The sequence below is a fragment of the Chiloscyllium plagiosum genome, unplaced genomic scaffold (genome assembly GCF_037043375.1).
Source record: "Chiloscyllium plagiosum isolate Xiang-an unplaced genomic scaffold, Cpla_swu_hap1 HiC_scaffold_20, whole genome shotgun sequence".
NCBI lineage: Eukaryota > Metazoa > Chordata > Chondrichthyes > Orectolobiformes > Hemiscylliidae > Chiloscyllium > Chiloscyllium plagiosum.
Genome location: NW_028270158.1, coordinates 58,134,976 through 58,153,841, shown reverse-complemented (window position 1 = coordinate 58,153,841; position 18,866 = coordinate 58,134,976). Strand labels below are relative to the sequence as shown.

General features: G+C 44.5%; 1 protein-coding gene across 2 annotated transcripts in view; it reads right to left on the bottom strand.

Moving 5' to 3' along the window:
• Positions 1–18,617, bottom strand: part of gsg1l (gsg1-like) — a 285,918-nt gene extending 267,301 nt beyond the window's left edge. For both annotated transcript variants that reach the window (XM_087997996.1, XM_087997995.1), the window contains exon 1: positions 18,147–18,617. In XM_087997996.1, the coding sequence (XP_087854122.1) occupies positions 18,147–18,447 (301 nt within the window). In that variant the 5' untranslated portion in view covers positions 18,448–18,617. The remainder of the gene's footprint in view (positions 1–18,146) is intronic.
• Between the last annotated feature and the right edge of the window lie 249 nt (positions 18,618–18,866).

The window sequence follows — 18,866 nt, the reverse complement described above, 5'->3', positions numbered from 1 at the left end:
GGACATTTGGTCGGCATGGACCAGTTTGAACTGCAGGGCTGTCTCTGTGCTGTAGGACTCTATGACTCGATAACTTCAGCTGATCTGACATTATCTGTGGACGGTCACAGGGTGATAGATTTATTTTGTTGCTGAAGAATGCCATTCAATCCGTTGTATCTGCTTTAGCTCTATACATGATGTGGAGGTGCTGGTGTTGGACTGGAGTGGTGGGACACATATGCTCTGAAGAAAAAAAATCACATGACACCAGGTTATAGTCCAACAAGTTTATGTGAAAGTACAAGCTTTCGGAGCACTCCGATAGCTACAAAGTGCTCCGAAAGCTTGTACTTTCAAATAAACTTGTTGGACTATAATCTGATGTTGTGTGATTTTTAACGAGTTCGATTTAAGCAGCGGGCTCTATAACCCAGTCCCAATCTCCTACTTTTTCCTTATATCCCTGCAGAGGATTATAATTTAAGACAAACCATCCAATACCCCTCTTGAATGCCTCAATTGCACCCACCTCCATCACATTTCCAGGCGGTGCTTTCCAGACCCTAACTACTTGAGAGAAAGAGAGAGAGAGAGAGAGAGAGAGAGAGAGAATCAAAATTAATGCTTCAAGTCCAATGATTCTTCTTCGGAACTGATTTTCTGTTTATCTGTCATGGATTGTGTGAATGTAAATTTTTGAATCTCTTCAATCAGGTTTCTGTCCCCCTCAGTGCGAAAGATGTCTTGTCAAAGTAATAAATGTTCCCAATAGATCTGTGATGAAAGTGAACATTCCCCCCTTGTCCTGCCTTCAGCTTTCGATAGGGTTGACCTTCCTGTCCTCCTCCAGCCCCTCTCCACACTTTCAGATGGGTGGCACTGCACTCTTCTGGTTCCATTCTGAGCTGTTGATTCACATGCAATGGTTTCATTTCCTGCTCCCACCTCTTTATCCCAGAACACTTGACTTTTTCCTATGTCTAACTTCCATGCTACCCCTTGGTAACATCATCCTAAGGTCTAGTGTCAGTTTTCATACACTTGACTTCTCCACTGTCACTAGATAATCAGGCTGTGGATCTAATAGTCAGTACGTGATGTGCAGAAATGTTATCCCATTAATACTGGGAAGATTGAAAACATTGTCTTAAAATCTGGCCTCGCAATTCTGTTCCTCAGTGACCAACTTCATCCTTTTACAGCTTGAGCTGAAACCTAGCTGGGATGAACGATCAACCAACAGGACCCAGGACAGGGGAGGGTAGGAGTATGTCTGGGTGCATTAACTGGGGTCTGAGGCTTCAGGGGGCCTGCTGTACCAGGCTTAGAGGTCAGGGGTCAGGGGTTGCCTTATTCAGGGGAGGGGTGAGGTGCTTTGCTTTGCTTGAGACTGAAGCTCATGCCTAGGTTGGGGCAACAGACTCAGGTCAGGAGCAGAACCGGGGCCCATGAATTCTGCAAAAGAAGAAAAAGATTGCTGGAAAAGCTCAGCGGGTCTGGCAGCATCTGCAGAGAGAAATCAGAGTTAATGTCTCAGGTCCAGTGACCGCCTCCTTAGAACTGAGATTTCTGTCCCAGAGCCTGTCAATAAGATAGATGCTCTATTACTTCAGCCCCTGTCCCAGCCTCTCTGGAGATCATAATCATGCCTTTGTTACCTCTGGGCTTGACTTTTCCAATATTCCTCTGTGTACTCTCCCATATTCAACCTTTATTAAAATTGAAGTCATTCCACATTCTGTTATCAGGAGTTGGGAAGTCATGTCGCAGTCGTACAGGAAGTTGGTGAGGCCTCTTCTGGAACACTGAGTCCAGGTCTGGTCGACCTGTTACAGGAAGGATATTAGCAAGCTGGAAAGGGTTCATGTTGCAGTTGGAAAAGACTCTGGTGCAGCCGCATCTGGAGTATTGTGTGCAGTTTTGATCGCCATACTATAGGAAGGATGTGGAGGCACTGGAACGGGTGCAGAGGAGGTTTACCAGGATGTTGCCTGGTATGGTAGGAAGATCGTATGAGGAAAGGCTGAGGCACTTGGGGCTGTTTTCATTGGAGAAAAGAAGGTTTAGGGGTGACTTGATAGAGGTGTACAAGATGATTAGGGGTTTAGATAGGGTTGACCATGAGAACCTTTTTCCACGTATGGAGTCAGCTATTACGAGGGGGCATAGCTTTAAATTAAGGGGTGGTAGGTATAGGACAGATGTTAGGGGTAGATTCTTTACTCAGCGAGTCGTGAGTTCATGGAATGCCCTGCCAGTAGCAGTGGTGGACTCTCCCTCTTTATGGGCATTTAAACGGGCATTGGATAGGCATATGGAGGATAGTGGGCTAGTGTAGGTTAGGCGGGCTTGGATCGGCGCAACAACGAGGGCCAAAGGGCCTGTACTGCGCTGTATTTTTCTATGTTCTATGTTCTATAAGAGATTTACCAAGATGTTGCTGGATATGGAAGGTTTGAGTTATAAGGAGAAGCCGGATCAGCTGGGACTTTTTTTATGGGAGTGCAGGAGGTTGACAGGTGACCTGACAGAAGTTCATAAAATAATGAGAGGTATAGATAGAATTGATGTATTTTTCTTAGGCTGAGGATTTCAAGACTAGACAGCACATTTTTAAGGCGAGAGGAGAGAGAGTTAAAACAAACATAAGAAGCCAACATTTTACTCAGAGGGTGGTTCGCATGTGGAATGAACTTCCTGAGGAAGTGGTGGATGTGGGTACAATTCCAATGTTTAAAAGATGGATACATGAATTGGAAAGGCTTGGAGGGCCAGGAGCAGACAGGGGCACTAGATTAGTTTGGGATTATGTTAGGCATGGACTAGTTGGACCAAAGGGTCTGTTTCTGTGCTGTATGATTCTATGATTCTCTGACATGAGTCCCAGTGCACACAAAGTCTCACTCCACTAAACTATGTGAACAAAGTAAAATTCTGACCTTTATTTCCAAACCTCTCCTTGATTTGATCTCTCTCTCTCTATTTCTGCAATCTCCTCTAGTTTCACAACCCCTTGAAATGTCTAAGCCCCATCTATTCTGGTTTCTCTGATTTTAATCACACTGCTTTTGGTGGCTATACCTCCAGCTGCCTACGCCTCAAGTTCTGGAACATTCTCCTTAATCCGTTTCCACCTTTCTTTACTGTTTGAAGAGATTTCTAAACATTCATGGGTTCATCAGTCTTGTGTAACCTAGTGTTGTACTTCATTTGATAACACTCCTATGAAATGTCTTAAGATACTTTATTACACACATTTGTTAGTGTGATTGTGTTGTCTTGTCCCATCTGTTTATAGGGGTATAGCCATTTTAACAACCTGGGGAAATGAGATACAATTTGTCATGACTTCAGAATTCATATTATGGAAGTTTAAAGACCCAATATCATAGACTTAGAGAGTAGGGATAGTAATTGTCCATTCAATCTCTCAAATGTCTTCTACCATTTAGTTCAATCATGGTTGCTTTTACCAAATTCTGCTTCCCTAAGCCATTAACATACTAAAGATCTCAGTCATAAACACATCAAAAGATCCTGTTTTTCAGAGAAATAATATCCATATGTCCATAATTTTACTAGGATGCGACCTGAACTGGAAGGTTTGTGTTATAAGGAAAGGCTGGATAGGTTGGGCCTTCTTTCCCTGCAGTGTAGGAGACTGAGGGGGTGACCTTATAGAGGTTAATAAAATCATGAGATGCATAGATAAGCCAACTGTTTTTCCCCACAGTAGGGTAGTCTAAAACTAGAGGTTTAAGGTGAGAGGGGGGAGATACAAAAGGATCTGGAGGAGCAACTTTTTTCACACAGAGGGTAGTGAGTGTCTGGGATAGGCTGCCAGAGGTAGTAGTGGAAGCGTGTACAATTTTGTCATTTAAGAAACCTTTAGACAGGTAAATGGATGGGGTACGTATGAAGGGCTATGGACCAAATGCAGACAGATGGGCCTAGCTTAATTCTGAAAACTGGGGGACATGAGCAAGTTGGACCAAAGAGCCTGTTCAATGCTGTAGCCGTCTATGACTCTATAACTCGTGCAGTGCTTCCAGATCTCACTGTTAAGTGCCCTACCCATAATTTGAACGTTGTGCTTTTCAATTCTGAACTTTGACCTTCTTGTGTCCATTCTAGTTCTTGAAAAGAGTAGCCTGTGCCTCGGCCTACATCTCACCTGCATCTCTGTGAGCTTGTCATCCTCAAGGACCTTTCTATCACTTTTGAAGTGATTTCTGGAATAAATTTCCAGCACCTTTTCAGGCCGGGCACTCCCAACTCCAATAAATGATTGAGCGAAAACATTTCTTTTCATTTTCCTTCTGAATATTCTCTCAATTACTCTGCATCTGTAACCTCGTGACTCACCAGAGGGAATAAATTTTCTCTCTCAATGTAATCAAATCTTTTCACCATCTCTACTATGTCATTCTCAATCTGTACTGCTCCAAGATGAATAGTGTTCACTTTGCCAACTTCTCCTTATTCCTGGTAACATCCTGAATAACTCTCTTTTTCTATCCTTTATGTCATCTCTGAAGTGTGGTGTCTGGCATTTGCCTACCATATTCCAGCTGAGGCCTAACCAGTGATTTATAAAGTTATGGCCTAGTTTATTTGTTTTGATATTCATTTCCTTTACCTATAAAGCCAAGCTAAATGTATGTTTTGGTAATCGCTTCATTAACTTGCTTGACCACCTTTAATCATAGAATCCTTACAGTGTGAAAACATGCCATTCAGCCCACCGAGTCCACACCAACCCACCAAAGAGCATCCCCATACTATCCTTGTAACCTTGCATTTCCCGTGGCTAATCCAGCTAACTTGCTCGTTCCTGGATACTATGCAGCAATTTACTATGGCCAATCCACCTAACCTACACAACTTTGTACGGGTGGGAGGAAACTGGAGCACCTGGAGGTGCCAAAGGGAGAACATGCAAACTCCACACAGTCATCTGAGGCTGGAATCAAACTTGGGTCCCTGGCACTGTGAGGCAGCAGTGCTAACCATTATTCCACATCGAATGATCTGTGTACGTGGGCACCAAGGTCTCAGCTCATCTACACCTCTCAAAATCTTGCCATTTATAGCAGACTGTCTTTCTATATTCGTCCTCACAACATAAAATTAACACTTCTCCACATCGAGCTCCATCTGTCATGTTTCTGCCCATTTTGCATTCATGTCTATGTCACCCTGAAACCTATCTTCATTAGAATCTGCCACTTTCTCAGCTTTTCTATCATCTGCAAACTATGTAGCGCTGCTCCCTACACCTGTTTTCAGGTTGTTTATGGAAAATTACAGTGCAAGGGAGCACGTTAGGAACACCCACAGCAACCCTATCAAAACTCCAGCTGCCACTGCCATTTCCTTCCTGTCACAGAACAATTGGGTACTGTACAGTCACTATGGTCAGTCTCCTTTGAATAAGACTCCATTGTATCATATCTACATCTGAATTAAGAGTATGAAGCATGCCATCTGGCCCCTCTATCCTGATTGACCTTTCAATAAGATAATGGCAGGTCTAATTATATCCTTAGTATCGCATTCTCACCTACCCCAATAAACTTTAAATCCCTTGATGGTCAAGAATCTGCCAAGAATCGCGCCCCTACTGTGGGGAAGAGAGTTCCCAAGACTCACTATACTCTGAGAGAAAAAGGAAAACTCTCCTAATTTGGCAGCACGGTGGCTCAGTGGTTAGCACTGCTGCCTCACAGCACAAGGGTCCCAGGGTCGCTTCTAGCCTCGGGCGACTGTCTGTGTGGAGTTTGCACATTCTCCCCATGTCTGCATGGGTTTCCTCCGGGTGCTCCGGTTTCCTCCCACAGCCCAAAGATGTGCAAGTTAGGTGAATTGACCATGCTAAATTGCCCATAGTGTTAGGTGCATCAGTCAGAGGGAAATGGGTCTGGGTGGGTTACTCTTCAGAGGGTCAGTGTGGACTTGTTGGGCCGAAGGGCCTGTTTCCACACTGTAGGGAATCTAATCTAATCTAATCTAATGGCGCTTGGGAAGGAGCACTTCAACTAGGATGGGAGGCTGCATGAACTTGGATTAATTAATTTGAAGGTTGAGGAGGGGACCTGACAGAGGTGTATAAGATTATGAGGGGCGAGGACAGGATGAATTAGATTAGATTACTTACAGTGTGGAAACAGGCCCTTCGGCCCAACAAGTCCACACCGCCCCGCCGAAGCGCAACCCACCCATACCCTTACGTTTACCCCTTACCTAACACTACGGGCAATTTAGCATGGCCAATTCACCTGACCTGCACATCTTTTTGGACTGTGGGAGGAAACCGGAGCACCCGGAGGAAACCCACGCAGACACGGGGAGAACGTGCAAACTCCACACAGTCAGTCGCCTGAGGCGGGAATTGAACCCGGGTCTCTGGCGCTGTGAGGCAGCAGTGCTAACCACTGTGCCACCGTGCTAGAAAAGCAAATATAAACTGAAAGGGCTGCTGATGCTGTAAATCAGAAACAAAAGCAGAAATTGCTAGAGAAGCTCAGCAAGTCTGACAGCATCTGTGAAGAGAAGTCAGAGTTAAAGTTTCGGGTGAGATGACCCGAGTTCTGTGTCTTATAATCCTGCTCAACAACCACCTGGTGAAGGAGCAGCGCTCCGAAAGCTAGTGCTTCCAAATAAACCTGTTGGACTATAATTTGGTGTTGTGTGATTTTTAACTTTGTCAACCCCAGTCCAACACTGGCTCCTCCACATCATGGATGCTGCCAGACCTGCTGAGCTTTTCCCACAATTTCTGTTTTTGTTTCTGAATAGAAAGCCGCTGTTTCCCTCAGTTGAAGGGTCGATACCACGGGGACATAATTTTCAAGTGAAAGGCAGGAGGTGGAGAGGAAATTTGGGGAGAAACGTTTTCACCCACAGGGCAGTGGGGATGTGGATTGCACTGCCTGGGAGGGTAGTTACAACAGGAAACCTCACAGCCTTCAAAAGGTACGTGGACGAGCAAATAAAGTGTTATCACATTCAAGGCCTAGTGTAGGAAAATGGGACTAGTACAGACTTGATAGGCTGAAGGGCCTCTTCTGTACTGTATGATTCTATGATTCAATAATCTCTGCCCTAATGAGGGAAAACCTTCATCCATTAACTGAGTTCTCTAGTTTGAATCTTGATAGGATTGCCTCTTAGTCTTCTAACTGCAATGGATACAGGCCCGAACTGTCAAACCATTCACCCTAAGGTAACCTCCTCCTGCCGCTCCCCCTACCTAATATCAATTGAGTGAGTCTCAACTATTTCTAATGCATTCAAATCCTCTCTGAAAAAAAGTAGACAAAAATTGTGGCAAATGTTATCTAATTTCTCCTGCCTTCCTTTCTTAGATAAGGGAGAGAGGTGATTTTCACTGTATTCCAAATTAATGGGACAATTGCAGAATCTGGTGAGCTTCGCATGATGGTATTTAATACATCAGGGCCATCCTCATGTTTTTCATTTGGGAGCTTGTGTGTTCAGCTTCTGCAATTTGGCCTATATTAAGTCCTTAATTTTCTCCATTCCTGGGTGGGATGATCTTCAGAGGATTGGTGGAGACTCAAAGGGCCGAATGGCCTGCTTCCATACTCTAGGGTTTCTATGAGAATTAGCTGTGCCCCTAACCAAGCTGTTCCAGCTACAACACTTGCACCTGTCTGACGATGTGGAAGTATGTCCACACACACAATAATCAGGCAAATGCAGTTTGGGTAACTGCGAGCCAATCAGCTACTCTCAATCATCAGCATGGTGACGAAGGGTGTATTCAACAGTTCTATCAAGCAGCACATGCACGCTGCTGGAACAAGCTGCTCAGAGACAGTCAGTTTGGCTTCTCCCATGGCCACTCCATTCCTGATCTCATTACAGCCTTGGTCCATACACGGAGAAAAGAGCCAGACTCCAGAGGTGTCAGTGAGAGCTCTTGACATCAAGGAAGACTCCCCTTAACTCCATTGTACCATCAATATCAGATCCGAAGTGGAAATATTCATTGATTATTGCAGAATGCTAAGTGCTGTTAATAGCTCCTCAGCAACTGAAGTAGCTTGTGCTCTTGTACTGTACAGCAGTGATGTGGACGTGCCGGTATGGAACTGGGATGGACAAAGTTAAAAATCACACAACACAAGGTCATACTTCCAGCAGGTTTATTTTAAATTACAAGCTTTTGGAGCGCTGCTCCTTCATCAGGAACAGTGCTCAGAAAGTTTGTATTTCCAAATAAACCTGTTGGACTATAACCTGGTGCTGTGTGATTTTTAAACACATACAATAAGGCCTAGGCAATATTCAGGCTTTGACTAATGAATGGCAAGTAACATTTGAGGCACACAAGTGTCAGACGTTGATCAGCTCTAACAAGAGAGAATCTAAGTAGGTCAACTTACCATTGCTGAATCACTGACAATCACCATCCTGGGAGCTACCATTGACCAGAAACCAATCTGGACCAGCCATAGAAATACAATAGCAGCTTCCAGAGCAGGCCAGAAACTAGGAATTCTATGTGGAGTAGCTCACCTTCTGTCTCCCAATGTCTGTCTGTTATCTATGAGACACAGATCAGCATCCTGTCGGAATAGTGCTCACTTGTCTGGATGAGCTTGGCAAAAGTGAGGACTGCAGATGCTGGAGATCAGAGTCAAGAGTGTGGTGTTGGAAAAGCACAGCAGGTCAGGCAACATCAGAGGAGCAGGAGAATCAATGTTTTAGATATAAGCCCTTCATCAGGAATGAATGTGGCACCAAGAACACTCAAGAAACCCAACACCATTCAGAGCAAAATAACCTGTTTGATTAGCATCCATCCACTAACATGAACATTCACTCCATCCAATACCAAGGCACAGTGGCTGTAGTGTGTACCAACTATAAGACATACTGAAGCAATTCACTTAGATTCCTTTAATCATGCCTCTCAAATGCCTGACCTCTACCAATCATAAAAACTTGGGGAGCAGATGTATGGAAGTGCCAGATGTATGGAAAACTCCCAAATGGTACGTTATCTCCCAGGTGCACGGGTCAGGGATGTCTCGGATCGACTGCAGAAAATTCTCAAGGGGGAGAGTGAACATCCAGCTGTCCTGGTGCATGGTGGCACCCAAGATATAGGTAAAAAAGTGGGATGAGGTCCTACAAGCAGAATTCAGGGAGCGAGGAAACAAATTAAAAAGCAGGACCTCAAAGATGGTAACCTCAGGATTGCTACCAGCACCACGTGCTAGTCAGAGTAGAAATGAAAGAATAGGCAGGATGAATGCGTGGTCTGAGAGATGGTGCAGGAGGAAGGGGTTCAGATTTTTGGGACATTGGGACCGGTTCTGGGGGAGGTGGGACTATTACAAATTGAATGGAGTACACCTGGGCCAGACTGGAACCAATGTCCTTGAGGGTACTTTTGTTAACGCTGTTGGGAAAGATTTAAACTAATGTGCCAGGGGGATGGGAACCAAATGAGGAGGTTAGTGGACAGTAAGGAGGTAGTAACTAAAACTAGATCATGGCGTTAGCATGACTAAGGGAGGAAGAGGTAGGGAGCAGATGATGAAAGCAAAGGGACAGGTGGTCTGAGGTGCATTTGTCTTAATGCAAGAAGTGTAGTAGATAAAGCAGATTAACTTAGGGCTTGGATTAGTACCTGGGAGTATGATGGTACTGCTATTACTGAGACTTGGTTGAAGGAAGGGCATGGTTGGCAACTAAATATCCCAGGATATAGATCCTTCAGGTGGGATAGAGAGGGAAGTAAAATGGGTGGAGGAGTTGCATTACTGATCAGAGAGGATATCACAGCTGTGCTGAAGGAGGGCACTATGGAGGACTCGAACAGTGAGGCAATATGGGCAGAACTCAGAAATAGGAAGGGTGTGGTAACAATGTTGGGGCTGTACTACAGGCCTCCCAACAGCGAGCATGAGATAAAGGTACAAATATGTAAACAGATTATGGAAACATGTAGGAGCAACAGCGTGGTGGTGATAGGAGATTTTAATTTTCCCAACATTGACTGGGATTTGCTTAGTGTTAGAGATCTAGATGAAGCAGAATTTGTAAGGAACATCCAGGAGGATTTTTCGAGCAGTATGTAAATAGTCCAACTCAGGAAGGGGTCATACTGGACCTGGTGTTGGGAAATGAATCCGGCCAGGTGGTTGAAGTTTCAGTAGGTGATTACTTTAGGAATAGTGATCACAATTCCATAAGTTTTAGAATACTCATGGACAAAGACGAGAGTGGTCCTAAACGAAGAGGGATAAACTGGGGGAAGGCCAACTATATCAAAATTCAGCAGGAGCTGGAGAATATAGATTGGGAGCAGCTGTTTAAAAGGAAATCCACATTCGATATGTGGGAGGCTTTTAAAGAGAAGTTGATTAGAGTTCAGGAGTGATATGTTCCTGTGAAAATGAGGGATAGAAATGGGAAGATTAGGGAACCATCAATGACAGGTGAAATTGTGAGACCAGCTAAGAGGAAAAAGGATGCGTACTAAAGGTCTAGGTGACTGAACACAGACGAAGCATTGGAAGAATATCAGGAATGCAGGACCAATCCAAAATGTGGAATTAATAGGGCCAGAAGGGGTACTGAGATATCCTTAGTGAGCAGGGATAATTCTCAAACCTTTTATTCACATACAAGGAGCAAGAGGGTAACTAGAGAAAGAGTTGGCCCACTTAAGGACAAAGGAGGAAAGATATGCGTGGAGTCAGAGAAAATGGGCGAGATTCTTAATGAGTATTCAGCATTGGTATTCACAAGGAGAGGGACATGATGGGTGTTGAGGTTAGGGAAGCTACTGGAAAAGATACTAAGGGATAGGATATATATCTATTTGGAAGAAAATTGGATTTATCAGTGATAAGCAGCATAGTTTAGTGCAGGGAAGGGCATGTCTTACAAACCTAGTAGCATTCTTTGAAGAGGTGACAAAGTTGATTGATGTGGAAAGGGCTGTAGATGTCATATACATGGACTTTAGTAATCCATTTGGCAAGGTTTCCCATGGTAGGCTGGTGAAGAAGGTGAAGCCACATGGGGTCCAGGCTGTGCTAGCTAGATGGATAGAGAACTGACTGGGCAACAGGAGACAGAGAGTAGTAGTGGAAGGGAGCTTCTCAAAATGGAGACCTGTGACCAGTGGTGTCCCACAGAGATCCATGCTAGCACCACTGTTGTTGTGATATACATAAATAATTTGGAGGAAGGTGTAGGTTGCCTCATTAGCAAGTTTGCAGATGACACCAAAATTGGTGGAGTAGCAGACAATGAAGGGGACTGTCAGAGAATACAGCAGAATATAGATAGATTGGAGAGAATAGCAGAGAAATGGCAGATGGAGTTCAATCCGGGCAAATGCGAGGTGATGCAATTTGGAAGATCCAATTCAAGAGCGAACTATATGAAAAATGGAAAAACCTTGTGGAAAATTAATGTACAAGAGAGATCTTGGTATTCAGGTCCATTGTACCCTGAAGGTGGCAATGCAGGTCAGTAGAGTGGTCAAGAAGGCATACAGCATTGTTTTTTTCATTGGATGGGGTATTGAGTCCAAGAGTTGGCAGGTCATGTTACAGTTGTATAGGACTTTGGTTAGGCCACATTTGGAATACTGCGTATAGTTCTGGTCACCACATTATCAAAAGGACATAGATGCTTGAGAGAGTGCAGGAGAGGTTCATGAGGATGTTTCTTGCTACAGAGGACGCAAGCTAGGGGGAGAGATTGAGTAGATTAGGATTATTTTCATTGGAAAGGAGGAGATGGAGTGGGGACCTGATTGAGGCCTACAAAATCATGAGAGGTATAGACAAGGTGGATAGCAAGAAACTTTTTCCCAGAGTGGAGGACTCAATTACTAGGGGTCACGAGTTCAAAGTGAAAGGGGAAATATATGTGCAAAGTTCTTTACGCAGAGAGTGGCGGGTGCCTGGAATGCATTGCCAGCAGAGGTGGTAGAGGCAGGTACGATAGCATCAGTTAAGATGTATCTAAACATATACATGAATGAGCAGGGAGCAGAGAGATACAGATCTTTAGAAAATAGGCAACAGGTTTAGATAGAGGATCTGGATTGGCACAGGCTTAGAGGGCCGAAGGGTCTGTTCCTATGCAAGAGGGTTCTTTGTTCTTTGTTTTTTGCCACCAATCACTAGTCCTCCTCCAAGGCACATGCTATCCTGACTAGGAACTATGTTGGCATCCCTTCTCTGTCACAGACTCAAAATCCTCGGAACTTCCTCCCTAACAGCACTGTGGCTGTACTGGCACGTCGAAGACTGCAGGGATTCAAGGACATGGCATCTTCACCAGGACCATTATTGACTGGCAACAAATGATGACCTACCCAGTAATGCCCAATTGTAACAAACACATTTTAAAAATCTGCCTTTTCTGTAAAAACTGTGATATCACTTCAATCGTATTGCAGCACAGATTTGCAACATGTTCCCTTCTTGTCAGATTGATTTGATACTTATCATTAAATCTAGTGTGGTCTGTTCCCTTGTCAATATTAAAACTCTCTCGTGTATATTTTCTAAATTCATTGCTGCTACCACTCTAGCTGTTCTGCTTCTATTATTGTAAAAATAAAGCTTCCCATTATAACCACAGTGTTTTTGTTATGTGCATGTACCTGGTATAATTGAGAGCAACTCATGTCAATTGGAGCACATTTTGAGAATTAAGATGGAAATGACACAACTAGTCCATACTCACCTGCTAGCGAGTAAAATGTTGCTGGTATAGATTTGTACCATTATGTTTTACTGGTGCTCCCTTCAGAAGCTTATAGTACTTAGGCTGCACTGTAGACCATAGTTGATGGATCAGTTCCTATGTCCTGCTACAGATGAATATTTTATGACTTGAAGGTGCCAGTGTTGGACTGGGGTGGACAAAGTTCAAAATCACACAACACCCATTTTGAAAGCTAGTGTTTCCAAGTGTACCTGTTAGACTATGACCTGATGTTGTGTGATTTTTAACAATGAATATTTTAGATTAACAGGGTGGCTCAGTTAACCTGATGCTTGAGTAGAGTAGAAGATGGGTGAAGGCAGAATAGTTGACTTGGGATTGGGCGAGTTTGTCAGGAGAAGGGGCTAGTCCAGTTGGGACAGGGAATTGGCTGGGATAAACTGGGTTGGGTGGGGTGTTGCTGGTATGTGAGGGGTCAGTGGTCAGAGTTCTGTTCAGGGTTCAATAGGGTCAATCAAAGGTTCAGGTGCGTATTAGAGAGTCCTGGAAGAATCAGAGGGATGGGGGAAGTCAGGTGTCAGGAGCAGATGGAGTGAGGCAAGGTAGTCAGGAGAGGTTGGGTGTTAGGGGCTGGTCAGGAGTGGAGAGGAGAATAGTGAGTGAAAGCCGTGAGGTGGTCAGTGGAAATCTAAATTTGGAGATGGAGTCTTTGGAGGAGGTTTCCAGAAAGCATAAGAATTGTCTGTCGGAGGTTTCAACTTCCCAGACAATGGAGTCAATATTTTGGACGTCTGTTGGGTTTTGGCATGCATCTCTGTTCATACATCTAGTCTTCAGCTATCATGAGAGAAAGATCAAAGGTTAATGTCTGAAAAACAGAGTACTTTTCTGCAGAAACCAGGGACGAAGATTGCATCGACAAATGCCCACATGAATTTCCAGCAGACTTTTTAAAATAAGTCAAGTGCTCTGGGCATTATGTTCTAATCACAAATAACTGTAAAAATAACTATATTCCAGCTTAACAAAACTCAAAACAAAAGCCTTGTATAATTTTTTTTGGTAATCACAAATCACTTTCTGTATTATTCAGTTGTGCATCCGAAAGTGAAAGACAGTGTGATATTATCTGCATGGAGTGATAACCATGTTAAAATAAGCATTTGGGTAATGTTTATTTTTATTATTCATGGTAAGTGTCAATGCTGGCTTAGAGTCATAGAGGCACAGAGCTTTACAGCACAGAACCAAACCGTTTAGTTCATCTCATCCATTCTGACCAGTTATCTTAGACTGACCTCATTCTATCTGCCAGCATTTGTCAGCTTGATCAATATTTAATTGCCCACCTCCAATTGCCCCTTGGAAAATGGTGATGAGCTACCTGATTGAGCTGCTATCAAGCAAGGGCACCCATACTATTGTAAGGAAAGAACGCCAGCACCATGACCAAGTGACACTGAAGGGACAGTGGTATATTTCCTAGTTGGGATGGGGAGTAGCTCAGAGGGGAACTTGCATGCGGTGGTCTTCTCATGCATCTGCTCTGTTTGCCCTTCTGGATGGTAGAGGTTGCGCATTTGGAAGGTGTTGTCAAAGGAGTCTTGCTGGGTTTCTGCAGTACAGTTTGCAGATGGCACAAACTGTGTTGATGACATATGGTGTGAGTGTTTAGACTGGTGGTCAGGGGATGGTGCATGTATCCAGGCGAGCGAAGAGTGTCAAGTCACACTCTGATTTGTGCCTTGTAAATGGTGGACAGGCTTTAAGGAGTCAGGAGGTGAGTTCTTCACTGCAGGATTCCAGTCTCTGACATTGTAGCCATTATATTTATCAGCTCAGTTCCTAGTCAATGGTAACCCACAGAACATTGATGGTGGGAGACTTGGTAATGGCAATACTACTGAATACCATGGGAAAGTGGTTAGCATTTTCCATCTTGGGGATGGTCATTTCCTTGCACTTGTATGCCACAAATATTACTTGCCATTTACCAAGCAAGGAAGTTGCCCAGGTCTGGCTTCATATTAAACTGGACTGCTTCAATATTTCAGGACTTGTGAATGGTGCTGAACATTGTTCAACTGTTAGTGAATATCCCAGTTCTGATCTTACGAGCGTGGCGAGGGGGGGGGGGTGTCATTGATGAAGCAGTTGAAGGACACTATCCTTAGGAACTCCCGCAGAGATTCAGGGAGCTGAGATGACTGACTTCCGACACCCACAACCCTCTTCCTACATGTTACATATGATTCCAAAGAGCAGAGGGTTCACCACCTGATTCTAAATCACTTCAGTTTTCTAGGGCTCCTCCATGCCATATTTAGGCAAAATCTGACTTAACCTGAAAGACATTTGCTCTCACCTCACCTCTGCAGTTCAGATGTTTTGTCCACTGAGATCAGGAAATAAGTGGGCTTACCGAAACCAAACAGAGCACAAGTGTCCAAGTATGTGCCGCTTAGAGTCATGGAGATGTACAGCACGGAAACAGACTCTGCAGTCAAACTCGTCCATGCTGACAAGATATCCCAACCTAATCTAGTCCCATTTTCCAGTACTTGGCCCATATCCCTCTCAACCCTTCTTATTCATATACTCATCCAGATGCCTTTTAAATGTTGTAATTGTACTAGCCTCCCCCACTTCCTCTGGCAGCTCGTTCCATACATGCACCACCTTCTGTGTTGAAACATTGTCCCTTTGGTCTTTTATATCTTTCCCCTTTCCCCTAAGCCTATACCCTCTAGCTCTGGACTCCCTGACCCCAGGGAAAAGACTTTGTCTATTTATCCTATCCATGCCCCTCATGATTTTATAAGCCTCTGTAAGGTCACCCTTCAGCCAATGACGCCCCAGGGAAAACAGTGCCAGCCTGTTCAGCCTCTCCCTGTAGCTCAAATCTTCCAACCCTGGCAGCATCCTTGGAAATCTTTTCTGAACCCTTTCAAGTTTCACAACATCTTTTCTACAGGAGGGAGACCAGAATTGTACACAGTATTCCAAAAGTGGCTAATTGTGTTGAAAACCCTTCTATCGCTGCAATAATTGACAGGAGACTGAGAAGCCAATGATTATTTAAATTTGCCTTGTGTTTTGTGGATGGGCATATCAGGGACATTTTCTACTTTGACAAGTCGGAGTCTGTATCGGAGTCAGATGTACTGGAACAGGATGGTTTGAAATGCAGGTAATTTTGACACGCAAGTTAAATAAAGGAATTGTTCGATTGAGACATTTAAGAAGATACAGACTACTTATTCGGATATAGGTAATGTGCAAGGATTTGAGGGACAAACAGGAGATTGGCATTGGGTAATGAAGCTCATTTAATGAGGTGGTATAGGGACAATGGGCCAAATGGCCACCTTCTGAGCCACAGCAATGCTTTGCTTCTGCTAGCATGTTGTCAGGACTGCATGTTGCAGTCTTTTCCCCACCCAGGCGTTTCTCGATACAATGTGAAGTGAATCAAATTGAGTGATGACTGATTTCAGCGGCGAGACTGAGTTAGAGGTGTAGAATATTAGAGTTGCACAGCAGGGAAACAGACCCTTTGATCCAACTCATCCGTTATGAACAGATATCCTAAATTAATCTAGCCCTATTTGCCAACATTTGATCCATATCCCTCTAAACCTTTCCTATTCATGTACCCATCCAAATGTCTTTTAAATGTTGTAATTGTACCAGCCCTCACCACTTCCACTGGAGCTCATTATGTACACGCATCACCTTCTTCATGGAAAGGCTGCCCTGTAGGTCCTTTTTTAAATCTTTTCCCTTTCACCTTAAACCCACACCCTCTGGTTTTGGACTCCCCTACTCTGGGAAAAAAAAACACCTTGGCTATTCACCCTGTCTATGCCCCTCATGATTTTATAAACCTCTATAAGGTTACCCCTCAGGCTCCAGCCTATTCTGCTTCTCCCTTTGGCTCAAACCCTCTAACCCCAGCAACATCCTTGTAAATCTTTTCTGCACACTTTCAAGTTTAACAACACCTTTCCTATAGCAAGGAGACCAGGGTTGAATGCGGTATACCACAAGTGACCTAACCAATGTTCTGCATAGATGCAACATGACCTCCCAGCTCCTATACTCAATGCATTGACCAATAAAGGCAAGGTACCAAATGCCTTCTTCACTATCCTACCTACCTGCGACTCCACTTTCAAGGAGCTATGAATCTGCTCCTCAAGGTCTCTTTCGTTCGGCAACACTCCCCAGGACCTTCCCATTAAGTGTACAAGTCCTGCCATGCAGTACCTCACATTTCTCTAAATTAAACTCCATCTGCCACTCCTTGGCCCATCTGATCAAGATCCCATTATCCCCCAATTTCAGAGTCGTCTGCAAACTTACTGACCAAACCTCCACTGAAGATGATTGTAAACACATCATCTTCCATACTCACATGCCAAACCCACTGTTTTTCCCGATGGGGAGATTTGTGGAATCTCCCCTTCCCATCAGTTGTTTAATCATCCACCACCGTCTTCAAAAGAAAAGTTTCCTATGCCCTCGCCCCCCCCCCCCCCCCCAGTCAGAACAGAATTAAATAATTCATTCACAGCTCAACATGGCCAGCAGTGGTCTAATAAGTGCTGTAATAACTGGCAAACCATTTCCCCTTGTTCAATTCCTATGCGAGAGATCTGGCAGAATTCCAGCCTGTGGAGGAGTTTGTGATAAATGAAAAGTACTGGCATTTTGTGCCAGGCAGCAATTTTTGTCCGAACTTATTTTCTGAGGAACGCAAGAGTGTGGATTGAAAATAACAAATTTGTAAATTCAAGATCGAAATCCAAGCAAACCACCATGTTGACAGAGTGATCTTTAGCTCACTTCTCTCTGTGCCATAAACTTTCTGCCAACTGTACAAACTGCGAGCAGGAATGCCCTAAGCATTACCACTCCTCAATTAATCCACCCTCACCATCCAGGGAAATTGCAACTGTACAAAAGCACAGGGCGCAATTATAATTCAGGCAACTGTTGGACCAATTCATTGGGGGGGGGGGGGGGGTAAAGAAGGCAAACTCAATTTAAAATTGGAAAACGTCGCCTAGAAATGAAAGCCAGTAGTTTGTTAGGGGCTTATAGTGCTTTTGACTTAAGCAGCAAGTCAGTTACAAAGCTGCTCATGCTGTTTCACCCAAGTTTCCATTCCTGAGATGTTCAAGTCCAGAACTGCAGTTTGGAGAATCGCTGTCCATGCCCCTAATCTATCACTCATTCCCCACTCCCCACCCCACCACCCACCAAAACAAAAACTGTTACCTCTCGTTAATTTCCAAACAGCAATACTCAGCCGGAACAAGCCTGACTTCTGAAACAGTACAAGGCAAGGCGGGAGCTATTTCTCCACAATTGCTCCACCACCCGGGGAGGTGGGGGGAAAGAGTTAGGTCAGGGTTAGCACACACACTCACCGACACCACTGATGTTCTCTTCACAGGAGTACCATATGCCAGTGTGGAAATAACGGAAGACAAAGCGATCATCGCCGGTATCCCAGCTGTAGTGGACCTGGTCCGGTTTGGAAGTGTTCATGGTGCTAGTGCGGTTCAAGTTGATGCAGTTGAATCTGGTCTCCTTGCTGCAGTTCGGCTTGGGCACTTTCTGAGTGCCCTCACACCAGTACGTGGTAATGAAGGCGGTGGTAGAGAAAAGCAGCGCCACTAGGTTTAAGGAGGCTGCCAGCAGCGCCCGGCACTTTCTGCTGGTTTTCATCACTGTCCCCCGCTTACTTTGTGTATTTTTTTGTCAGTCTGGGTAGCAAATTCACTCCAGCCTGGATGCTGTCCTCCGCCCTCTCTTAAGCGTGCCTGGTACCTGTCCCACACTGAGGGCAGAAAGGCTGCTCTTTCTCCAGCCTGGAGGAGAGAGAGGACACCGCAGCATTTTCCACTGAACGCCACATCGTGCAGAATTACCGCTGCCTCCCTCTGACAGTCAGTCACCTGCCTGCCTCCCTGCCAGTGGACAGGATTCACTGAGAATTCACAAAGCCAGCCCCCTCTCCCTGAGTACTCCCTCCCTTTAGACAGGCTGAAATGGCATGCCATCTAACGCACGGGGATGATCATTTTCCAGTCAAACCACACAAGAAACTATGGAAGTGTGAATCTTATTTTGTGAAGGAATTAAGT